This window comes from Varroa destructor, unplaced genomic scaffold, assembly GCF_002443255.2.
Source record: "Varroa destructor unplaced genomic scaffold, Vdes_3.0 BEIS01000007.1, whole genome shotgun sequence".
Lineage (NCBI taxonomy): Eukaryota > Metazoa > Arthropoda > Arachnida > Mesostigmata > Varroidae > Varroa > Varroa destructor.
Genome location: NW_019211460.1, coordinates 31,250,077 through 31,276,594, shown reverse-complemented (window position 1 = coordinate 31,276,594; position 26,518 = coordinate 31,250,077). Strand labels below are relative to the sequence as shown.

Here is a 26,518-nt window from a genome sequence, read left to right as displayed (position 1 = left end):
TTCCTGTAAACATTAGAACTCCATATCCCCCTTCTAATCGTATATGCAGGCTCTTATGGTCATGATCTGTTGCTGGTCGGAGCTAGGCAGATTCAACCTAGAGTAGAGAAAAAGTTTTGACCGTCGTAGAGATTAGGTGAAAGGCTTCAATCGCCATCGATATATTACTGAAAGGACAATAATTACAGAATCGATCGGGATTACCTGTTCGTGGGCTGTAGTATCCAGCAAACCCTCACGTCACTTTCATATTCTACGGGCGTGTTTCGTGGCCATCTTCGCCTGTCAGTATCGAGAGGAAATCAATGCAAAGACACTGACTAGTCTCCTGATCGGCTGAGTTTCTCGAATAGGCCAAATGTCTCAGGGATGTATGCCCTGCCGGCTCAGGCGGGACGGAGCACAATCCCCGGTAAGAAGGCACTGACTCCTGCCCCGAAAATTTTAATAATAATATTCCGCGTGCTATTCGCTACTAACAACAAAAAGGCGCAATAGAAATACAAAGACGGATGTTGAGGAGTGTTACGATTTATTGCTGCATGCGTGAAGCCAATGTTTACCTGTAAAGTAATGATGCCTAATGAACTTATTACTTCGCCGAAATGGATCAGATTTTCAGGTCATTAGTACAGCTGCGTACGATCTGAAGTGTTTGTTTTCCATAGGCTGTGTGTATATGCGTCGGTTTCCCTGGTGTGTGTCGACCGAGACTTTAAAATACACGTATATTAATTATCCTTAGATATAGAATAGACAGTTTGAGAACTTCAGAATATCAGCTATCTTACTTGAATACAATGGAATCATTTTGTCAAACTACGGCGATTCTCTATTACCTTTCGCGCAAATTTGCATCTCAACGACTACTCTTCATGGGTGCGGCAATCAGTGCCCTTTAAAGAGCTGCACTAAAGATATCGTGTCTTATTCTATTATATTTGAAAATTTCGTCAACTGTTTCAAGTTGCTAGAAAGTTCATTATTGGCTATGGCGATCAGCTGCGAGTGTCAACTGCTTATTCATGACGTGAGTCATCTTAATTTACCACTCGTCCGACAGGTGAAATAGGACAGATTTGTAGTTTTCAGGGCTCTGGACCCAGTGTCCCACTTACGCATAGTGAGAAAACTATCTGCTTAAAAAAGAAATTAATTGAAGGCTAAACTCTGATGCTTGTTTTTAAGCCAGCTGGTTCTTAGTTATACACTATTATATATTGTTATATTATATGCTACTAAGACCTCGAGAGTATTGATCAAAGCAAGGAAAAACTCATGTTGTCAGTGCCAATGGTGTTCATCAAAGCAATGCGTCGGCTACGAAAGAGCGTATTTGTTTTTGAACTTGCGCGCCAGTTTTTTCTTGCCAGGTCAGATCCGTTTCGTCTGCTGGGTTCGTCCCACGTTTCTTCCACAAGCGATCTAACAGGTTGGCTCTATGGACTGACCGCGCAGATTCTCGGTGCTTCTGCCCTTCGCATTAAGGCTCGAGTATGGCCCATTTTTGCCTTCGCTGACCCACGTTGCGCGGTTGATGTCCGTCTGGGGTACTGCGCGTAGCACGCCTCTAGCCATCCATCTGAGCAGAACAGAAGAATTAGATCACATAATAGCGCCCTTGCGTCATGTGTTTACTGGCGGTTCTGGCTTCTTTTGCGTATTCTCTAACATTCTTTTGAGAACGCCAAAAATAAACTCCGTATCATTTTGAACAGTTTTTTAATTAGTACAAACAAAGCCTTATTAATGCGATGTTTTTATTCAGTTAGAGGTAACCAAGTTTTTACATTCAGTCATCCTCTATCAAGTGATCAAATTTGCGTTAGAATCAACAGAGTTAATCAAAAATGGCGCAGCGATAAAACCAAAAACAAATATATATAAAGGCGGGTTGTTCATACTTTGGTGATAAATTATTAAAAGCTCAACATGTGCTTTTTGTTTCTCTTGTTTGCAACAAGAAATGCTTTTTGTTTCTGTGTTAAATATGAAAAAGTTCTCGCTTTCGCTTTAACAAGAGCTTGGGACTAACAACAGTGTTCGGAGAGAAAGAAGCCATGGAGCCATAAATTGCTGGGTCTGAATGAAACCAAAGTTCCGAAATGCACATACCATTTGAAATTAAACAAGTTTTTTGCTTACGTAACGGCCTAGATGCTGCAATAGCATCAGGCGGCCGTCTTTTTTTGACTATGGAATAAACAGTGACAGCACGGCCAACAATATTCAATTAAACTTGTGTGAGTTCACCTAACGCATCAAAGAACATTTATCCGACGAGATTTCAGTGTGACACTGCTAACTATATGGATCCGTAAAAGTGAGTCGCTTTTTCTACCTTCACCTATTGCCGTGTTCTCATAATCTTTGTGTACGGCTTACCGGCAGGCGCGTACACATCTCTTCTAAATGACCCATCTACCTTTTCATGATTGTTGTTGCCGCAAGCGTACTCAGCAGGAGTTTCTGATCTAACTTTATTACTAGTTTACTTACAACGCAATATGTATAGATTCAACACGAAGCAGCTTTGTTAAAGGCAATTTCCTGCTAAAAGGCAACTGTTAAGCTAGGCGAGGGCGTTCGTAATATTATAAATTTTATTTTTTTATTGTTTATTATATTTATTATCATATTATAAAAACAGTACTTATTAAGTACAATAAACGGGCAATGTCGCTCAGGGTAGTAAATTGAATGAATCGTAGAATGAGAAAAATTTTTGCCAGTACTGAAATCCTTCAGGGTAAACACCGCCTTCTTTTCAATAGAATTAGTTGTCTGCTTCGTAATATGGGTTAATTTTGAGCATAACAAACAGAATACGTCTGACAACATGCTATGATTAGCATGCGTAATGTAAAAAATTTACGTACGGTAGAATATAGAATTGCAAAAGTCATGGGATTGAGATTCGTTGAAACAATACTATACTTGTGTAACTTCATTTGAGTTAATGTTTTAATTTAATGTTTTTTTTTTTTTATTTCACTGGACTCATACACTAAGCATACATTCGATATTATCGGGCTGTATTTATTGCTTATACTGGTAAATAACCCAGGTGGGGTTTTGTTGTCACCGCTTCTTCGACACCCACCCATCTTTCTTGCCACTTAGTTGCTAGTTCACACGACCTTGACAATTTATACCAAGTTACCCACCGGGTGGTACTGTTGCTACCCACATTGTTATTGCTGTTTTCGTCATATACGCACTAGTGCTATAACCGCCTTCGTCGGCGTCTACCAAATCAAGATCCGAACCTAGGAAGCCAGCGTCTGACTATGGCCATGATACCATGTTAAATGCACAACAACGATAAATGGCAATTGGCTGCTGAGCGAGTTCAGTCGATGTTGCAGCTGTTGACGGCTCTGCGGGGCTTTTTAACAACGGATATTAGAGGCCTTAGGGCAACGATGCTGCCCTTTGTCTGTGCGTTTGTGTTGATTGTGTAAGACTCGAAAAAAATGGATACGCCTCATTGCCTGCTACGGGTTTGCGTGACCTCAGGCGGCGGGTCTGATACCTCGTTCTTAAGCATTCACAGCCTCTCATTACCTCCGTCTGTATCTGCTCATGTTTTTCTCTATATTTTTATGCGTAGGTTTAGTTAGATCTCTTCTCGGCGTCTTTTATCGAACACGAAGTGAATGTTCGAACTGAGAGCTTGCCTTCGCACCGCGCATCCGATTGCATGTGAAGGTATTTCTTGAGGAGAGAAAAACGTCGAAAAGACTTCTGGATTGTTCGGCCAGCCAGCCAGCCAGCCATGAATTGCATTGAAACAGTAGTGAATATAGCAGGAGTCGTTAGATAAACAGAGATCGCCCTTTCACCTGACTGGCTACTGGCCGATCGCTACCGATTTCCTTTTGTGCTATGAAAACGTTCGATAGCTATAACAGCGTTATATAAATAGTACGTAATTCGGTTTTTGCTGTTATTCACGATTACGTCAATCAGCTGACAGATCGGAAGACCGTTCGTCGCTCAGCAGATTGAACGTCGGCAGTGCAGGCGACTGAATTGACGAATAAACTGTTAAAAACACCCGTGTAATTTACGAAGCTGCCGTAATGCAAACGAGATTTCGCGGTTTATTATTGACTGCACTAGAACACGACGAAGTTCCTTAATTTAAAGCGTACGTAATGTAGTCATCTTGAGTCTATCAGTCTAAGACTACCCTTAGGACAGAAGTGTCTTCAGCTTAGTTCGATCTATTTTTGAGATTCTAGGAAAGGAACGGCCACAAGTGGCAAAAAAAAAGGATGAAAATTTGACCTTGAGAAGAAACAAGTGTAACGATTGACGAGGTTACGACGGGACATTACTTCCATTGACAGATTGTTCTAAATACTTCTGAAAGACAAGGATAAAGACTAAGCCTTTGCCATCCCATTATCCCAATGTATATGATCACGCACCTGTGTGACGTCAACTATGATACTGGAAACGCAGCTTTCCAGAGCCCGAAATTGACTGTGGAGTATTAGGTTCATTATGGTTGCAGAACAATCTCGCTATTAATATAGAATGCCTCACTGGAAAAAAACATTAATAGTGCGAAGGAAAGCAGCGCACATTGTACACCATGTACATGGAAAGCTAATTCCTCAGGTTCCTTAGGTTCACATTTTAGATTGTGGACCTAGTGTGGTTTGATGAAACTGAATAACCGTACATTGAATAATATTCGCTTATTCAGCTATAATAATAATGCCGAGATGCTCTTGAGGGATCCTCTAAAACTCGAGCCGCAATTTATCAAACCTACGAACTTAACCTAAACCGTACGCATGCTAAACTTGTGAGTGCATCTTCGTTACTACAGAGGATTTTTAGTATGAATCACAGATGCGTTTACTGAACAAATCTGTCTACGACTTGGATCTTCCGCTACCTCATTCATCATTGAGGTTACATACTTTCTTACTGTTTTGTGGGAAAATAATGTCACTGTGGATTTTCCCAGTTCTTTCCTTGTGATTTACTAGAAAAGCATTGATGTACAGCACCTTGTACATCTAGTGGTGTTTTACTACATGAGGAGTTAGGATTGTTTTCGTGATAAACAGGACGACTTAACCAAAATTACCGAGCGATAGTCGCCTGTGAAATCAACGCCAGTATCAAGTCTCTGGACGTATGGCAATCGTATTTAATACGCTGGTCACACAATTCGATGGATGGGAATTCTGATTGATATCATATCTTTGACATCAGTGGTCGTCAGTAAACAACGAAATAGATGAAGGCCACACGAACAAGACAAGTTCGTGTCTTGATTTGATCGAGTCTAGTTATGCAAAGAGGTCGCTACAATTTGCGCACACCGTGCTTACCCTATGGCTGGTCCTATATGAATTAGTACTCATAACAATTTTTGCCCGAATCACATCAATTTTAGACTTATCCCAATAATAAGAATAATCATACTAATAATCATGGTGATGATAATAACAGTAACCAGAAGGACCCTGGAAATTTAACGTACGAAACTTTTCGTACGGAAAGTTCCAGGTAGGCCTGTTGCTTGGAGGTATCTGTAACAATTCCAGAACCGTATAATTACGCTAAGAGAAACGTAGGACCATACGTTCGTGTTTGAAAACACCTAAAATCGAGCTCAATGGCATGTCTACTGTCAAGCCATTATGAAATACAGTATTTCACACTGATCGATGATGACTGATCGACACCTCAGTCAAAGGCCTAATATGGGTGCGCATGCCTCCGACCTCGGCATTGACTTCGATGATATTGAGGTGCGGTGAAATATCAAGTGTTTCGGTACCACCATATATAAGATACTAGTGTGATATTTCGTATACTGCTTAACTACCTGTAGCTCAAGGTGGTGCTATAGCTGCTGTGTCAGAATCCATCATCTTCACCACCGGAATCTGACTCATTATACTGCATGGTTAAAGTGTTCATTATTCGCGTGTGTCAGTAAGCATAGCGAGCAGAACTAAGAAAATTCGCGTCCCAAACCAATGGCACGAATCATCCGACAGGAGAAATCAATCGATCGAATAACGCGACAAACTACAAATATATATATACATATGTATATATTTATTTAAATCAATATGAATAAGATGAAACATGCGCTCCTCGTTCATAGCTAGTAGTCGATAGACGAACAAACGGCGCAAGAAATCATCTAAAGTGGAGCGCCTTCGTGAAGTCGACAAAACGTAACTGCTCACGATCAGGCGCGCCGCCACCACCAACCCACCTGTCCCTCAAAAGGGAACCCGCTGAAGTGTTTCGTAATCGTTCTACTAGTAATAAGTAAACATGTATAATGTGGCGGCTTGTGGCAGTGGACTTTCAGCTGTTGGCCAAATGGATTTGAGATTGAAGAAAGACGCAATCGAAGTACGTCGTAGGGTGGCGAGCCAGTAAACATTGAAAGGTGTTTTGTCCTAGGGATAACGATTGTTGATGCATAAGTAATACATCTGATGCGGTACAAATAGCTCCTGCTTAAACTGCCGAAAGCAGCATGTATTTTGTGAAACATGGAACGGAGAAACGGCGTACGTTTAATAAAAAAAAGTGTCAAGAAGTTTCAGATGTATATGATCAACTTAGCTATAGCCATATTACATGAATTAAGCGTGAATACAGTTCAAAGGGAAAATAATTTTCGACGTATAAAGAACTATGGTGACCAAGAGATTTTATGTGAGTTTTTCTGAACTTGATGGATGAAGTCCTTACTGCTGCGCCATGTGGGACCGCTGAAACAGTCATGTTGGTACGAATGCACACACTGCATAATAAAATTCAATCGGAAGTTGCCATTTCTAAACTATACAGGTAAACAACACTAGAGATACCATTGGATACGATAGCGTTGTTGTTTCCAGAATTTTCCATTATAGACAGAATGCCTGTCAGGGCCACTTAGCCTTTTCAACTCTTTGTCCAAGTTAAGGACAATATATCTGGAAACGACAGGCTCCAGCGTTTTACAGTTATCGCAACACCACAACAACGAATCGCAGTCATTAGATTGTAGCATTCACATGCTCTTTCCATGGTAGTCCAAACGGTTTTACCATGGATCCTATGGACAGAGACAGGTCGAACAGATACGGATAAGTGTCCTCATTTATCGATGACTGGATCTGATTAGCCTGAAATAGTGACTGCCGCCCTCTGCCAGCATTTTTTTTCCCACTGTAGTAAACACATCACTTCATCTTAACAAATTTACGAAAGTACGTAAAAAAGCTTAATTCTAACCTGGCAATACAGTGGATTATCGATGCTTGAAATCAGCTGAAAGGTTGCGGACTATTGAATTGAAAGAAGTTTTCTAGATTCGGTCTTGTATGGTCTTGACCAGTCACTGTACATACAGTACATGGTAGCTTCGTCCAAGTAGCGTCCAAGAACCTGGTGCTAAATAGTTGTTTACATATACATGAAGCACGCCTTCTACCAGCCAAAAAGATATTAACGGTAATTTATTCAAGACAAAAACGATATCCTATCCTTGTCGAATTTTTCAAAGGCATATCTCCTAGAAAAATCATACAGCTCTTTCAAATGGAGTCGATTGTTACCGTAATAGCTAGGCGTACAACTGGCCATTATACCGACAATGGTGATAGGAAATAATAGTCACGTATATGGATTAGAGTTGAGCGTACATGCTTATATGTACAAACGTAAGTTAATTATACGTACGTGCTCATTATGCAATGGATGCATTTATGGCAATGGTAAAATTCAATCTTAGTAGTAAAAATGTTAGCAAAATATTTTTTATATTATCGTCGGGATACATAACAGACTAGAAAAAGTTCCCGAATATATGATTATAGCCCATACATCTCCATATAGGTCCCTTATAGTATAACCTAGTTATCTGTAAAATAAAATCAGTTAGTGCTTAAAAAAAGCGAGTATTATCTATTTTAGAAAAAATCCTACTCTCTAGCGATATGTAAATATAGCATATAAATGTAACTTGCTGTTACTTGTGGATTAGCCACATTTGCTAGCATTAAACGCCGGCTTAAAAAAAAACTTACAAAAACAGTGCAACTGTAATTAGGTGTAATTTTTACTGAAAAATATTGCCCCAACACATATTAATATATTTAAGAAAAAGCCAGAATAATGGTGGTGGTAAATCTAAATGACAGCAAGGTATTAGTTTGGTGAGCACATTGCAGTGGTTGTAGGTCTTTTGTTCACGTCTAAAAATATATATAAAAATATACACGTATAAAAAATTCACGTATAGACATCAAATAAATGGAACACCCTAATAGTTTTTATATATATAAATAAAAGCCGCTGCTTGTGCATTGCATCTGGGTATCTTGTTCAATATTGTGCAATCTAAACAACGTAATGCGTAACGAGAAAAATTCTTCGTTCATCTTATTATTATAGCCCCAAAAGTGAGTTAGATAGCCAAATTTTATGCTGTTTCTGTACTCGGTAAAGAAGTGCTATAAGATAACTATACAATGTTTTGTAGCACTTTAGTCATGAAAAAGTTCCAACAACAACTTTGATAAGCACATTACAATGGTCGCAATGTTAAACATTCAATCCATAATCGCTGTTGATTCATAGGCGAGCCGCATTTACTACCGTCACTTTTTTCTATTTTTTCTGTTTCTTTCTATTTCTATCTTTTTTTCTACTACTTTTGACGATGCAGATGTGTGAATAGACAGGCTTACCTGAACTAGTCTGGACAACGATTCAATCGGCGGCATGGGTCAGGACATTTTGAACCTATAAGTTTTTCTAACACACCTTCAAGTTTAGATGTGAAAAAAAAACAATACTTTGTATATGTTGGTATTATATAAATGAGTTTTCCGACCAGCAAGTATGTATGAGAAAATATGGTTACAAAATAATGCCAGTAATTGTTCGTATGCTATACTGTTGTACTCCAATTAATCATACGTTGTCAAACCCCACTCAGAAGTTATAAACTATCCTTCGATTCAACTATATACTATATGTCGGAGTTGGCAAGACATTGACCCATATGTAATTATTTTTTAATACGCAGGACCGTTTGCATATCGTTACGCTCCCTGTCCGTAGAAGGTCGCCGCCGTGTTACGCAGAATCCTTAACCTTCAGCGGAAAAAACAAGGCAGGACCCTGCAAAAATAAATAGTCGTAATACTTGTTAACTATTAATATTTGTATAAATAAAAGTAAATGTATAAATAAACATAAATAATATATAATAATGAAGAAAAAAGAAACTTCGTTCGCATATAGGCGCACTTTGGCGCATAGCCGCCGCCTCTGCTTGTGCATTGCATTTAATCATCCCGTTTAACACTGTGCGGTAACGAGTATTTTGTGAATATAATTTGGCTAAGTAGAAAAATTCTTCGTTTATCGATGTCTCTTTCCGCTGTTTCAGGGAATTCCCCTAAAGTGAATTAGACGACCAAATTTTATGTTGTTTCTGTACTCGGGAAAAAAGTGCTATAAGATGCTGAATGTTACACGAGTATTTTGCCTTGTTTAAATTGAATTGTTAATTTAATTGACTCTTACGACGTACTCCTTTTCAACTTAAAAAAAATAACGTTAAGAGGAGACTGACAGAAAAAGGTCAAAAATCCTTTACTGTAGGTCTATTCCATTGCTGTTTCTGTTGCCGCTGTTATATTTTTCTATTACTCCAGAATGTTAAGGCCTGAATAAGCTTGTACAACGATTGATCGGCTTTTCAGAAATGGGCCTGCTCGTTTAAAAATTCGAGTGTGAAGAAATTTGCTGAAACTTGCCCGTACCACGCCTGAATTTCGTTCCTTTGCCGGTTCCTCTATTTCTTGTTAGGCAAGATGCTGCAACACGATGTAGTGGCTTTTGTAACATAGCACTATTATGGCGCTCACAACATAAGCTCCTTATGTCGCTGACTTTTCTCTTTGTCCTATTTCTCCCGTTTAAAGTAGAATAACACATTCAGGTAGGCTTTTCGTGGGCGTGGCTGACCTCCCCATAACCTTGCAGGACACATATTTATCCTGCCGTGAAATCTCCCACTAAAACATTCGGCAAGGGACAGGAAAGGGCCGAACTCCAAAGTATTACACTACGAAGTTTATACGAGTGAATAAAATTGACCAAAGCAGTCTTCTAAACGGTATAGAGTGGTCATAAAAATATAGCTTCGGAGTCAATGTTGTTTTTTAGAGAAATGTAATTCCTTTTTTTGTTCATTTTTAATGCCTGTCCAATAGCAAGACTCGAGGCGTTACAAGTTGAAGGCAAAGTGAAAAAAAAATGTTTTACATTTTTTTTTAACATCCGCGAAAAAATGTACATCTTCAATATTTTTCTAAAAGTAACTATTTTCTTCCTCAAATTATCAAAGAAAATGACAAAGGTCCACATCCCCGTCTCGTTAGAATTTCGCAATATTTTTTAAAGAAAACTGAAAGCGACGAAAAATTAGCGGAAGAAAAAGGGAGCGGAAAAAGGAGTACAAAGTATATCCCTCTATAGAACCACGAGGCGCTCGATTTAGGCTGTCCGTATATCTATCACAATTCGGCGAATTTTTGTTGTCGACACTACATAAACAGTGAGTGTTATATGATAATTTGCAGCGACAAAGAAAACAAGTAAACTTAACTGACGTTTTTCTTTTCGTCTCTAGGGAGAAGACGAAATGCGCAAGGGTATTTTTCTTTCCTCAAAGATATTTTTCGGCTCGCACAGTTTGTTCCTGTTTTTTGTAGCCGCTCAAACACGCATGCGTACCTCGGACTGTCAAACGGATCGCAGCGCCGCTACTAGCGATTTTAAGACGTTGTTTCTAAATGATCTGGAGTTTTGGATACACGTCTTGCATCGACAGTTAATTTGTAGGGAACTCTCCTCTAAGAGCAAGGCATATGATTATTCGTCGCGGCATTTATACGCGACGTAACCTGGTAATTTCTGCTATATGCGCAATTATGGAACACCCTATTGACGCGCCTCTCATTGCGAAGAATCGTCACCGACACTCTCACTATGCGTAAAGCGAGAGCAGCGTGTAGGGCCATCTGACTACTTCGATCTAGCACGACTAGTTACATCGATTTAAACTTGCCGCGCTGCCGACCATGCTGGGCTGCTGTTTGGGCTGCCTGGGCAGGAGAATAAGTCCATATACAAAAATATATAAGCAACCATTAACATAAAACATTTACCGTCAAGCAAAATACCTGTTGCTCATTACTTTATTTGCGTTTATTGGAATAGGATGAATTTACCATATAAACTACACAAAAACTAAGTCAATTTATCTCTCGCGCGAGTATAAACTTCGCCAAACTCATCAAAGAGTCAACATTAAGTGATATCGCGATGTCTCGCATGAGCTCTAAATTAATTACTCGCCATATTACCGAATAGCTTGGCTAAAATTTGTCCATCCACCACCATTGCACTTCATATTCTCAACAAGATGCTGCAATTAATTTCCATAGTTAGTTGGCATCAGCGGTTAGAACTTGTAGTGCATGATGACATTTTCTATTCAACGACCAAATGAAGGATATGTTTTTGAATTTACGACTTGGCGGGCAGCACATCGCGGCAGAAGCTGAATTAGCCGTATTCTCTTCATGTCATCACGAAAACTATTCTGGACTCCGCACCGTGATGGCTATAGGATCAGTTATTTTAGAACTCGCCGATTATTGTCATTTATAATAAGTGTTTTTTAAATATCCTATCGTTATAACATAATCAGGAGCAAAGTCATATTCCTCGATAGAGAAACACGATTAGAATATCATATGTAATCCACTATAATTATAACGCACAACATCTTGAATATATATATGTGTGTATGTTTGTTGTCCTATATCAGATGGACAATCTAGAAATCATACATAAAGAGTTGCCGATATGAAAAGATAATTGATCTATAACTATATATGTCAAAAACTAACCAATCCATATCAGTATATCGAAAAGATAAGTTGTTTTTTTTTATCATCTAGAGCAACATTTACGAGACTTGTACAATGCCTTCTGACTCCTGAAGGAGCCAAATATTTCAACGTAATAGCGTTTCTCAGAAGCTTCAAAAACACTGAATGGATCTAGTTTTTGTTGGTCATACTGGGCGATTCGCATGGAAGTTTGCAGTAGCTGGAAGCTATTGGCGTAGGAGTCAATTGTGATTCCCACAACGCCATTTATTCAAACTACATCTATCAAATTGTTCAAGGTTTTGACAACGAGCCACAGAACAGGGAGTCGCCCACTGTATTTACGCTTGGCCATGTCATGACCACTATGCGGGTTCATAAGCTTGTTGTCCACGCTCACAATGCACCAGGTGTTGCGTCCATACAAACAGCAGCGAAACGGGGCCATTACTGAAACGTCTCATTCATTTCATACGAGTTGCGATGTTGGCCATCAGTAATTCTGTTTCATTTTTTCATCATCTCCCGCCACTTGTTCCGCGACACACTGTTATATCAACCGACGTTGCTTCTAACCAAGGAGAATTTATGACCTGGCAGTATCTGACGTATTATAAACATCTAGTAGATTTACGACAGAATAGAACCTAACATTGCCTAAAAGCCTAATCGAAACTACCAGCTCCGAACGGTCAAGTCAGTGAATCATCTACAAGCGCGGGCTAACACGATTCCTCTATATTTGTTTGTACCCGTCGACCCAATAAGTTAACGGTAGCTGTTTACCTAGGTGAGTCACCTAGGTCGGTGTGGATGCTGCGACGGGCGAAACTTATCTCACATTATGGACAACGATTCACCATTGTTGCGAGTAAATAAACGTATTGCGGAGAGGTAGGATTTATGTAGCGTCGATGATGATACGCAACTATCTTCTGCTACTGTCGTGGTTGCAACAGATCGCAGCAGTTAGCGGACACTAACGGCCACAAATCAACATGAGTCGTAGTTTCTCAATATGTCGTATACCGATATCGTACGATTGCTGGACATAAAATTATGGACACAAAAAAACCGAACACTTTGAGTTCGGCTCCTTTACTAGGACTAGGGACTAAGGCCAAGCCGGGTCCAGTAAGAGCTAGTCTAAATAAGTAGCAAGACTGATTGCAACTATTGTATGAGAACACGAAACGTCTTCGTTTAAAGGATTTGTGCTTGGGCTGAAATCATTAACCTTAGCTGTTTAATACGCGTCTATCATATAGCTAAATCGAACGTTGCCGTGATTTCGTATGATCAACACAATCATCTATCTGAAAAGTGTGTCGGGCTAATGAATTGTTTTAGTCCGCAATCTCTCCACCAGGAACATGTGCAATCACGAGCAGCAATATAATCGGTCCTTCTTAACAGAAAGGATGGCATCAAATGGGCCTTTTCTTGCTGCCGGCATCGTTGTTGTTGCTGCTTCTGTTATAAATCAACGTTGTTTTTCCTTTTGTGCAAAACGATGGCATGAATCAGTGTTTCTATGGCTGTTGTGTTTATTTGTATTTGTGCTGCATGTCGTTGTTGGCCATACTGATGTTGTTGTTGAACTTTTACTTCTACTATTGTTATTACTGCTGCTGCTGCTGCACGTTGCGTGGCAGTTAGTCTTTCTCGGGACGGATGAGATGTGAGAGACGTCGAAGACAAACTGGTTGTGAGAACCGGCTACCGCGCGTATCTCTACTCGACTGGGCCAACGACCATTTCTCCTAAAACCAGTCAACAGCTAGTAGCGCGTCGGTCAGCGAGTGCCATAGAAAAAACATCCCTCCCGGCTAGCTAGCTAACTTTGCTGGCTTGTTGGTGCTTGCCAACGCGGTGGCAGCTACAGATTCTCACGAGGCGGGAGAATTAGTGTGTCAGCGCGTCGCTTTTACCGTCAGTTATTGACTGCATAGAGAGCGTAACATTACGTAGCGCAGAGCGATTGCATCAACCGACGACTGCATACGTCCATCGTTTACGAGCAGAGAGAAATAGAAGTACATATCTTCGCGCACGCAATATACAACACTACATCCCTTTTTTGCAACTGAAGAAATCACGATCACCACCGGTCCCTGTTACCGCCGACGCCATGGCCACCGCTGTGACTCTGCTAATAATTGCCCTCCTACCACAACGATAACTCTTGGGACTAAGACTACCGTCGCTACTGCTTCTTGCGTTCTCGTTACTTGCAAGTCGCGGTACTCCACAACTATAGCAAATGCGGTCGAAAAACGATTTCTTCGCGGTCGTAATACGCTCTGCAAGGGTTTCGTCGCCATCTTAGCAACAACGAGCAAAACAGGGGCCGGTACAGATAGCTGGTACAGAAACTATTGGCAATCGCTGATGCTGAAATACTAAATCACTTGTCGTTTGTTGATGTGTGCTGGTGACTACACAGGTTAAAATATACTGAAAAATACTAAATACAAACGGTTAATCTGCAACCTCCTATGTCGCGCGATCGGTAAACTTGCTCTCTTGTTACTGAGAGATTAAGACCACCCCTCTTTCGTGGTGGTTTGAGTCGAACAGTCTGTGTTTGCAATCTGTGCGCATGAAACCTACGCCTAAAATCACTGTCGCGGTGTTGTGCGTACACAATTTGATGTCCTTCTTCCTGATGCTAATAACGATTTGAGCGAGAAGAGGGGAAGAAGTAAATGTTGCCGAATAATAGTGTAGGAGCGCGATTCTGCGGATCAGTCTCATAAAAGGGTGTAAACCTACCGTGCTGAAACTGCTATAGGCCTGGAGTCCTTAAGACGGCATTATGACCTCAGTATGTTCACATCCGAAGTGCTCTTTTGATTGGCGGCCTTCGTACCGAGATATTGCTGATACTATGAACGGTCTTCACCGATGGGAATTGTTCAGATCTCGAACACTGTTCATGTCTCCTGAAGTTGAAATTCTAATGTGTCGTGAGAGAGATAAAGAAAATCGTAGAAATACTAATAGAAAGAATAGTAATCAGCAGGGGCAACAAGAGCTCATTTCACCAATTGCACCTGCTAGAAGGTTTCATCGGAAGGATCAGGGGCTGAATAACGATAGTGACAACAACACAAAAATCGGAGCATCTAAGAAAAGAGGCGGCAAAGGAACTATACAGGTGGGTCTCCAGTTTAATACGCTTGTGCTTCCCGATGAAGCCCGGCTGCGGATTACTCTAGATAATCACGCATCAATAACAATTAGGAATCCTATGTGATCCGCTTACATACTCGTCTTAATATGGTTGCTTTTCCATTTTAGTGTAAGTGAAAAGCATAAAAGTGGCAAGTATTTGACCTGTTAAATATTATGAGTCCGCTGCGGCCTGTGATAGACGATGACCAAGTTCCAAGCCAATCCAAAATGGTTTTCTGCAACGGTCGACTTTCATAGAAGATAAACTGAAATAAAAACATTTTAGCATTCTGTTTGTAATGTCGACATGCTGAAGGAAGTACGACGTCAAAAAATAAAATGAAGTCCACAGAATATTTAGTATTTTCGTACATTGTTCTATTACTTTATTTATGTAATACTTACTGCTAAGCTATTGTCGTAACTGTTATGGTGGCGAAAAGAAGTTGGGTGCTGCACGGGACACGCAAACGTAAATATTATACTGAAAACCAATGACTTTATATAAATTTTTCATATTAAGGTGTAACAATAATACGACGAGATTACTATATCAACCAACGAGAGAAGTTGCCAGTTGCGTTTGACCAGCCTTACCATCATTACATTTTCTACCGACGTGAACGAATTACCCCCTGCCTGATCAGGTTCTCGAGTAGGGGAAAAACCAGGCAACTGTTCTGTGGAATAGAGATTTTGTATTATCATTTGTACGATTACTGTTTCATTGTACCTAATCAACATCCACAAGACATGTGCCAAAACCTTATATATCGCGTGGTCGGGCGTAGCCTGAGCTGGTATTACCTTAGATTTTCGTATCGCAAAGAAGCAGCAACGTAGTAAGACGCCCTGAACCTATATTTTGCATGTCTGCCTGGTGAATGTCACATGTACGAGGGTAATAGTTCTTATCCACTGACCTCCATACAATGTACTAAAGATAAGGCGGAAAAGAAATTGAACTAAATACATCAAATAAAGCCTGCGAAAATCGCGTATGCTCTACGTACAGCGTTACAGTGGACCCAGCCAATACTTAAGGTCGGGAAGTTGCAATTTTGAAATGATCCTCGTTCGATGATGATGAATTTCAATTGTACAGTACAATTTCTCCAATTTTGGTTATTCCAAAAACTGAATGCTGCACCTTCTAGCGAACGTTGACGTCGCGAACGTCGAAAAATGACCCTTTCCCTGTGTTTTCATTCAATATATATTGTACGCATAGGAAATTAATAATATTAAAAACGTACATGATACAATTTTGTAAACTAAGCATCGTAGATTTTGTTATTATGATCGTTGCTTCATAATGAATGCCAACTCCTTGGAACCCGACGTCCAAATATACATATACGTATATAAATTTCTCGTTGTGTGTATTGCAGCGTTCATTACAAAAAAAAAGAAAAAACTATCGGCGTTATCCTAAATCTAAGCTGTTTTCTTTGTGTGTCGATATTTCAGAACACAGCAAATCGACTTAAGGCCGTCTTTCTCGGGTAATTATCTACGCTTATCACATGCAGACCACTGAATACCATGCGGCTAACAATCAGCATTTGCGTAAATCTAATGTCAACTAAAGGCGTATATTATAGAAAGAATGATTTGGCAAAACATGGCTCAGTTTACACAGACCCACACGCATGGAATCATCTGCTGAAATGACTTAAATATACGCTCGAATAATAAGCACCCATCGCAAAAAAGTAAAACGTTTGTTTCGAAACGCAACTATTGGACGCCTAGATATAATTAAATGGTGAATTTTGTATCAATCAGACATAATGGCCAACACCTAAGAAGATAAGTGATTGCTTCGACTAGATAGATAAAGGTATATGCATTTAAAAGACATTTGGCCGTTTTGTCCCCTATCCAGTTTCAAAGGATACTTGTGCTAGTCACTTAATAGTGAAATAAGAACTGCTATTGCTAAGATTATTCTTTTCAATGGAACAGAATATTAAACCAGGATTTGAGAATTAGTGGGCCCTTTAGCTGGCCAGCCTGATGATAACGCGACAGATGTTGAAAAGTAACTTTGACAAGGGAATAGGGAACATCCTGTCTATGGAACTACAGCTGTCCTCTCTAAAGGTCTAGTTATTTTTTTTCCGATTGTAGCAGTCTTGGCGTATAGCAAATGGCCGCAAAAACGAGACGCATATGTCACTCTTATTTGATATTTATCAAATAAATGTTCCATTAGCGGTCGTCTCTGCAAGCTGCAAATTAACTAGGTACGCTCTAACTCCTAATATCTGAGGTTTATTTCAATATTTTACTCGTCCAGGTTGCTTTTTTGTGTAATACACTGTAGAAGACTAGAATCTTAGTTTTTTGATCGACTTATGACTATTAATTATATCTGATCGATTGACACGGGTAATGCGAGAATAAGCGCAATTTTCTGCATCCTCATGTGCCTTCACTCGCTTAAGCGCAATAGGTGAGTTACAGTTCTTCAGTTAGTTACACCACCTTTTGGAATTTTAAAAATTTCCACCTATAACCGATGTAGCGGTTCCTGTATCCATTTAAAAATGGCGAATCCCATGATGCTGATGAACCGTTCACAGCATCAAAGATTAATGGTAAGAAATGTTATCAATATTTTGTAATCACCCTAAGACCGCTATGCGTTTGTCGGGGCACCGTGTGATGGCTTATAATAAAAACATATACCATATACATATATATATATATATATATATATATATATATATATATATATAGGAACATCTAGATCTTTGTACGACCAATACAGGTAACCAATGAACTTGTTTTTAGTGAATGAATGACCTAAAGATCTACCTGAAACTTTGGAAAGATGTCATGAATTTGATGAGTTCGAACATTACAATTGTTCGTTAGCTTCTAAACTCTTCAAAGCAGCTCTGATTTGTTGTGCACTTTGAAATGCACTGATTATCCCATCGTATTTAAACATCTAAAAATGAATTTTAATTGGTCACAACTTTTAAAAAGTTGGGAAATTTACTAAATTAAGTTGTAGTTTTCTTATCAGTCCTTCTGAACCGAAATTTGAATAATAACAATGGAGTTTCTGATGATTTGTATCATTAATTTTCGATATTCCAGTTACTAGCATGAATTATAACACCTTTGTGTTTATCAAGAGCAGTTTACGTTAAATAGAGCAGCGTAGGATTTAATAGAAATTGTAATTTCTAATATCGATACACTCGGTGTTACATAACTTGTATTTACCGTAACGTCAGTATAAATGACAGCATCAAACAGTGTGGAAATTGTATTTCGTCGAACTGAAACGGTTGCAGTTGTCCAGCGAACCATTATTGCGGAAATCCTGCGAACTATGCCGATGTAGTACATGTTGAGCACCTTGGCGCAGCTTCGTCGGGTTTGTTTATTACCACCAGACAAAACAGAGGCCAGAAATACGCTTGCCTTTATCAAATATTATCTGCTAAATAATACTCAAGTTAGAGGTATCCGTTAATGCAGAAGGATGAAAACTTCTTGATCTTATCTGACAAAGGATTATGAGAAAAGCGTAGAAGTTTGCAAAAAGAGATGATTAAAAAATATATTTTAAAGCCCTATTTGGGGAATTGCCTGGGAAGAAATCAATAATGCGTTCAGTCGCGTACTTTAGATTGACCGATCATGGTTTACCAAAGGAAAAATTGGTTGAGAAAGAATATAAAGTAATAAGAGAGTGATAGATGTATCCTCAGCATCTTCATCGGATAGATTAGCCCTTTTGGAAGGGATGTAGCAACCCATTTGCAGTCTGAAAATCCGACACATGAGCACATGATGTTATTATCATCATTAATGATAATAATAATATTAATAATAGTACAGATCGTAAATTGAATACTGACATCATCGTTTACATTTATTGTTCTTCCTACATAAGATCGCTTTAGAAGATACTGATAAGAATATCGGAAAATTAAAAGAGAAGAATAGCATTAATTCAGAATCACTGGTTTATCAGTGATTTACTGAATGACTGCAATGCCGCACAGTTTAGTTCATGATAATGCCGACATACACTTGTAGCCCATAGTGACTCCACAACTCTAGCAGTAATCAAGTAGACATTACGCAAGTCATTATTGATAAAGTTGCCGAATACCTTTGTCCTATTGATCAAATAAGCATGATGCAAGCATTCTATTTTAAAGTTTTGCCTAAAAATATTTCTTTCGTCCCATTCGATTGAAAACTCCTGCCACTCACTACCGGTAGGGCGCGCTCATTCGCAAACAGTATTATCACAGTCATTACCATTACGTATATAGCCGTCTCCTTTACCAACACGAATAGCATACACGCTTAGGCGTTTCCTCCTCTTCCACAACCTTATTTCTCTCTCCTTTTCTCGGTCCCATTTGCCCGGTTTTCTCGAGGGCTCATGACGCCAGCTATAGCGACGACGGCGGCAGCTACCGTCCTTGAAGTGGGTGCACCGAGAGCAGGCACAGAGCTCTCTATTATACCGGCCTATCTGCGTTTTCCTCTATCTGACTAACTGGATAATCGTTGCATCTAAATATTTGACGTTCTATTCGCGCGCTGCCGGCGTCGCCCGCTGTAGCTGCCACCAGTGCTAGCTCCACCATACGGGCCATCAATAGACGTGCCGTGTAGAACTCTCCAGCGGTTGCTGTTCCTGAAGCAGCCAAAAGCAGAAGATGCAAACGGCAACATCCGCGTTAGCAGAGTGCAACTCTCCCATTTTTTTCTTTTTGCCGTTGGCCGGCCGGCCGGGCGGAGGGCCGACCTGTCGGTCGGTTGATTGGTCGGTCGGTTTTTTTAGTTCACTAACGCCATCTGGTGGGCGCTCGCGGTGCTCACCTTCCTTTCTTTCTCTTTGACTTTTGCTGTTGTCTTTTTTGTTGCTGCGTGTTCTATCTTCATACGGTCGGATCGGCACTATTACCGCATTGCGTGCGGTCGCGTCTTGGCTCGTGCCGGGAACGCTGCACTTGGTTTCAATTGGTACCGCTGCAATTGTTGTGCTGTTGTGTCTGTGGCTGTGCTGTGACTTGTTGCAGGAGTCGGCGCTTCGGTGGCAGCACCAGCGGCAGTGGTGCTGGTGGTAAGGGCGAACAACACGCCTCTTCGCTGGGCTCATCACGCTGCCTGACGGGTTCAACGGCGCTCATGGTGATGGGTGATGCGAAGATGGCCTCGGAGCTGCTTGCCGAGGCTCCGTTGGCCTCTGCTGAGGAAGATTTCAGTGACTTCAACTTGAACAAACTTCCGGCTAAAACAAATGGTGGTACCCAACAGTCGACTGGCGGTACAGCTGGTCAGAATAATATCTGGACAACAGCGTCGAACGGTCCGCCAGCCATGTCAGCAACAGCGGCGGACGTCCCCACAGGAGGTGCTCACAACTGTACGAATAATCTGACCCATAGCGGTGTTGTCGATGATGTGTGCTTAGATTTCGGCGAGTCAAACCTTGGAGCCTTCAGCGCCTCACTCGAAGACCTCGTCAGCTCATTCGATGAAAGAATTACTAAGTGCCTCAGAGACTACGACGAAACAACTGAACAGCTAGCGCCGGTACAAGTGCGCTCAAAGGAGGAGATCATGAAAACTGACCAGTAAGTAATTAGAAACGTCCAGAGCGTCTAAATACAACATCGTATAATCCAATATTCTAACAGATGCTTACGCGGTTGACTATACGAGCTGAGGGAGCTTTTGGGCCGATAAAAAATACATGATGATCGTGCAGACAGACGACACAATTCAATCTAACGAGGGATTTTAGGTATTCAGTAACCAAATCGTCAGTATCTTATAGAGTAGCAGTATTCCTTTTCAGTAATAATGGAGTAAATAAGCGGTAGATGTGCAATTCATTTCATAATAATATGAAACTATAATATACAAATAAACTGAACATATGAAGATGTATATGATAATTCCCATATTCCCAGGTTTAATGCGAGAACGCTTACCGGACCAATCACGCGTATCACAGAATCCACGACCGATAGTGTTTAGCAAGTTACCATTAGTGTCTCTCATATGCAACTCGCCTGATAAATCAAAAGACATGTTTAGATGAATGCTTAAGTATCTACCTCACGCTTGATGGTTGTGAAAATTAATAGGAAATTGGGTGCACTCAACAAATTTCATCGGGTTCGATCATTTTCTGGAAAAGGGTCCGATTCGTTTAACCTGCAGGCTTGTAAGCGTCATCTGGCGAACAAATCCAGCATATAGACACTAAAAACGTCGAGTGTGTAGCGTATATGGTACTCACCAGTACTCTATGGCGCTAGCAGACCTTGGAAAGCTGTCAAAAAGCCATCAGCATTAACGAGGTGCTAAAACGACCCTGGGCAAAGGTCTTACTCTACGTTGAAAGACTCTAGTTTGAAAGAAGGCGCCGCTGCGGTCACGGACCATTCTGGCTCGTTTATTTTCGACACTGCCCAGTTCTAAAATCATCCCCTTTACCTAAGACTGTTTTCATCCGAAGTTGTCGTTCGTTAAAGAAACAATGTGCTGACCAGTTCTGACGTCATGCTATCCTTTGAAATATTATACTATATAGTTCTAATAGGGGATTGCCGTTCGAGCATGCCATTACCGGACGGGCGTCAGTTTACATTGAGACAAATTGTATATCACCTTGACTGCTTATGGTTAGCTAGAATCAGAATGAAACGGATAGAGCCAAACCCGATTATGGGATACGCAACGAACAGTATACAGGTACTCAAACGCGGAGCTGAATTTTTGGGTATCATTCAACAATACTAGTTCTCTCCAGCCACAATGGTCTCTTTGCAATCGGGACTCACAGTAAACGCTGTTCTGGGTGCATTTAAAGCAGAGCATCTTAGCGTCTGTGCAGCGATAGTAGGATACCGTGAAATAAATGCGAGAGCTCTCATAGCAAGCCGGACAAAGACCAGTCTCTTCAAGCCGTTGAAGCTATTTGAAGAATTCAAAATGAGCATATACTTCTCGAGCATTCTTTCTTCCATCTTCCCCTTCCCCTCCAAAAAAAAACCGAACAATATATAGAATTGTCCACATGCTGACTTGAACCACAGTGGCAGAACTCGACATCGGCCTGTTGGCTACTGCCTGATGGAAATTTTTTTTGTATCGTGTCTCTTTGTTTGTCCATTTATTCATTCGCTCGATTCCGGTTGGTGGCTCAATAGTCTGCGTTTGACAGCGGTAGCAAAGCTGGCTGTAGGAGCATCAGCGAGAGCCGAGGCAGCGTTGCTTTGGGGATAACCGGTGGGGGTGAGATAAAAGGCCAGACGAGGTGATGAGGTACTGCCGGTTACTGCTAGAGAGTAACTACGCTGTGCTAGGTATTGATCTCATCTTCGCGGTTTGATAAATTAGTGCCAGGTGTTACACACGCGAATGCACGTCACGAAAGCTGTACAGTTCAGTTAAGCTGCTTCCACGGACTCGCCGCACTTCATAGTACGACTACTGTGAAAGGCTATAGCATTTTGTCCAAGTACTTCCTTTAAAAACAACATCATCATGATTCAAATGGTGCTTATTTTTGCCATACTTAATGTAACGCTGGCCAGAACACAAAGCATTTGACAGCTCCCACAGCCGATAGAGCCAGCAGGCTGATGCAGGTAAGATCAAGGGACTGGTGGACATTTGTATATTTTGTCTAGTCATGGTACAGTCGTGGTCGGCGCGTGGAAACGCTACCCTTTAGCGCTTTTCAATCGAATGTAACCTATAACTATACTAACTATGCGTTTATATCACGTTATATAAACTATAGTGAGAGGAAAGCGAAGGTATTTAACAGAAAGACTATTCGTTGAAAATAATTTATGCTTTACCACAAGAAAAAAGACATAAAGGTCAATTCTTGTAATATTCTTCGGCTGAAAATAGTGGCTATTAAGCGACTGCCCCTGTGAATTTCTTGCAACTATCTATACGTAGATAGGTTCGTATGGGTGTGCGTGTGCGTGTGTTTATTTGAAAAAACTGAATGTAGAAACTAGCTTTTCTTCAGGTCACTGCCTGTTATTGCTACTATAGCGCTAGAAGTTTCGCTGACAAGCCGGCGCTGTGTCAAATCTGTAGATGAAGCGAGAATAAAGGGACGAGGTGATATTCACTTGTATTTGCTGTCTGCATCTTCTTCGACAGAACGTATTTGTTCTCCAGTAATCAAGCAATCGCCTGGGCAAGCGGGCGATGAGTCGGTAGTGAGTGAGTCATAGTCACTTACCGAGTCCACGAACGTCCATATTGGACAGCATTTGAAACAGATGCCGTCGGTTGTTGCGTCTGGACGTGCAGACCTGCTTGGGCTCCACTAACCACATGGATCCATTATGCCGCTTTAATTCCTTTGGATGGCGCCATCTACAAAAGTTGTCATATACGAAAAGTGGCAATATATCTGTTTACAGTAGGACTAACAGAGTCAAACGGGTGCGAATAAAGTAGACACAGACAGAAAAACCAATATGTCGAAAACGTCAGCCAAAGATTTCGTGCACCAGCATGGGCAGATGTCACATTGAAGGGGATGCATCATTGCATGAATCAATAAAAAAGCGCAGACCACGTCAAACAGACAGCATCCCTCTTTGCACATTGGTCACCTTAAGCATTATTAGCATTAGCTAGGTTACTATTGGTAACCGTGTGCAGACACGAACCGGTGACACAGTAATCATGTTGAAATAAAGCAGAAAGCAGACAAAATCGACATTTATTTCGAATAAAAGTTAAGGAAACACTACTTGTAGAGGTAAGATAGTACGATGCTTCGCAAATTAGCGTAGTGCTTTTTCCGGAACTGAGTGAATCATTGTGGCAGTGTCCGTCCATGGCAAAGCGAATGAAGAAGGGTTGTTGGATGAAGTCCAGCTAACGATTCCTGTAGTTGTTTTCCATCAAAGAGGCAACGGACAGAAGATTTACGGCGGCTTTTAGGGACCGCCTTTCTTTTAGCCCTTGCTCCCGGTAGACGCCACGCTGTGATGGCAGGCCGGCAATGTTTTCCAAAGACACTGGCCTCATAGCGTAACCGCCGCACCGTTACAGAGTTTCTAGTTGCCATAGCCAGGTAACGTCAACTACGGCAAGAGTTGTCCAAGGTGTCAAGTGCGGCAATAATTGTGGAGCTCACGCTTCTGAAACATCTTCCTGCTGCTGCGTGCCGACGGAACTACGAAAGCAATTGCTGTGACTCTGGTCGCGTCGTTACGGCAGTTCAGAGTTTGCACGAAGCGGCGTTCATTCATCACTTCAGTAGAGTTCCAGCCAGTTTAAGGCGTATCGAATCATAGTCGTTTAACGCTAGGTAAATAAGCACACACGCCCAAGCGGATACATACGCACACACCCACCTGTCTTGTTAAATCAGACATGCGTCTTCGAAGGAAAGGGCTATGAACGATGTTGTAGTGGCGGAAAATGGCATGGTACAACGTTTTATTCAGATTAGCGAACGTTGAAACGAGATGACAGTGCTGGTAGTGTTTGCACCGACCGTTACGCTCAGCTGCAGGGTCTGGGGCAGCTGGCGCATTGTCAACGGTTTTTTTAGCGAAGGACCAAACGGCTTCGTTCACGCACACAAAAACCAGTAGCTTCAGGACGTGCACAGAATGACGCAGACGTCCAGATCGGCATGCAAGCATAAAATACGAATTCCCCATTAGCGCAGATTCCCCTTTCCCCCTAGCATTTTACACGGTTGCGGACGCATCGGAGGTGAAGAGAGCATCTGTAGAACTATGAAGTTAGTACTTACCAGTACTGATGAGCAGTAATAATTGTAGTAGATATATAAGTTCGGCAGGTCGGTGGTCGGTGGTGATCAGACGTCAGCGGAATTACACTGATACGCTGCTCATTGTGGGCTAAGTGACGGGAAAATTCTCTAAGAGCAAATCGTTTTGAAACAACGATAGTGGCAAGGAACAGGAAGACAATAGCGCGTCGTCAGTATCAGAAGGCCAACGGTCTGGGAGAGCTGTCGTAGTTGCTCCTTCACCTCGACTTTGACTCTCTTTTCCCCCACACACGCAAACAACCATAGACGCACAGAGAACTAGGAAGTCACCAGAAGCTAACGAAAGCGTTAGCGCTAAGTACCGCACGAAAAACGTAGACATTCGCTGAAAATATCAAACAAGTGGAGTGGGTCTCATCAAGCAATCCTTGCATTTACGCTTGTATTACTATCATTGCGGCCGTTGATATCGTCTAATACGACATATCTTCACTTGACCTTTCTGTTTGTTGTGGTATCCCGTTCTCTTAGCGCAACGTCTTATTCAAAGCATACATATTAAAACCCGTTCACGATGATTATTTTACAATTGCCAGATAGCGCGTATGATAAAAAAGGAGGTGCCGCAATCGCCTCCTTTTTTATCACAGGTATAATATCAACATATACAGCTACATGCCTGGCTGATTTTGCCCACCCGTTCATTAGTGTACGTGGACGTGCACGTGCGCTCTGCCATACTTGTTTGTGTCTGTTGACAAATAGGTAGCGCACGTCGATGACAGCATTAGTTCATGGAACGAATGGCAAACTTCTTTGCACATAGTTGCGAACGGGGCCATGCGGCGCACTTGAACTCGTCCACTGTAGGCACACGATAAATGTTGTGTCCTGAATCCATTGCAGATGACACTTGCCATTGGCGGACTCGTTATTAGCGCTCATGCGATTGTACTTTTCGGTCGACGTTCTGTCTTGTGAAGCTGCCGTTTTGCTTTGCACACGATTTGCATATACGTTTAATCATTTTATCAGCATAATGAAAAAAAAAACGTAGAGTACGTTCGGCGTCGTCCGCGGTGTGGACGGAGCGATAGCAGCGGGTGACGAAGAACTTTACGTAAACAAAAACAAAACACCCTGTGTGGTGAGAGAATCGGAACAATGGTAAACACAAATATTTCCCCCATTTAAAAGGAGAACATTCAATTGATCGCATTTGATTTGTTATCGAGAAGACATTGTGGTATACTATCAACGCTATCAAATAAACGCAATTTTCGAGAGATAAGGATGAAAGGCGAAAAATAATTTTTTCCGGTTTTTAAGTGAACCGTGTACGTGTAATCACGCATTAGCTCCTGATTAGCTAGTAAGTTCTTTAGTAATAAGAACTTACTTATTATTACGACCAGATAATCCAATTTTACGATGTGTTTCTAAATTGCCTTTATGAATGGATTAATGATCTTCAATCTGACGAGGCGTATATCGACTGACATAATAACACTAAGGGAACTTGTAGTTACGTAACCGCCGTTTGTAACTGGGTGGGAAAGACGCCAAATTGATTCAGGCTAGTCATGTGATACTGTTTGAATGAAGTACACACGTAATC

At 41.1% G+C, this 26,518-nt stretch overlaps 1 protein-coding gene and 1 long non-coding RNA gene across 7 annotated transcripts in view; one reads left to right on the top strand and one right to left on the bottom strand.

Moving 5' to 3' along the window:
- The first annotated feature begins 271 nt into the window (after nt 1-271).
- Unc-76 (fasciculation and elongation protein Unc-76) overlaps nt 272-26,518 on the top strand; it is a 95,976-nt gene continuing 69,729 nt past the window's right edge. For 3 of the 4 annotated variants that reach the window (XM_086975381.1, XM_022814723.2, XM_086975380.1), the window contains exons 1-3: nt 14,767-15,108; nt 16,596-16,630; nt 20,186-20,743. In XM_086975381.1, the coding sequence (XP_086831507.1) occupies nt 14,767-15,108; nt 16,596-16,630; nt 20,186-20,743 (935 nt within the window). Of the gene's footprint in view, nt 413-14,766; nt 15,109-16,595; nt 16,631-20,185; nt 20,744-26,518 lie in introns of those variants that run through there. The other variant, XM_022814729.2, reaches the window with a different exon arrangement.
- LOC147754578 (uncharacterized) lies at nt 407-25,964 on the bottom strand. Of its 3 annotated transcripts, none has more exons than XR_015317451.1 (7): nt 23,383-25,964; nt 15,723-18,912; nt 15,531-15,609; nt 15,288-15,391; nt 9,810-14,893; nt 8,727-9,162; nt 407-1,582 (listed from the first exon to the last, which is right to left on the bottom strand). It is a non-coding gene; the product is annotated as an uncharacterized LOC147754578 (long non-coding RNA). The 3 variants fall into 3 exon arrangements; XR_015317452.1 differs by having other exon boundaries at nt 24,919-25,964; XR_015317450.1 differs by lacking the exons at nt 407-1,582; nt 8,727-9,162; nt 9,810-14,893; nt 15,288-15,391; nt 15,531-15,609 and adding an exon at nt 21,104-21,184 and having other exon boundaries at nt 18,199-18,912.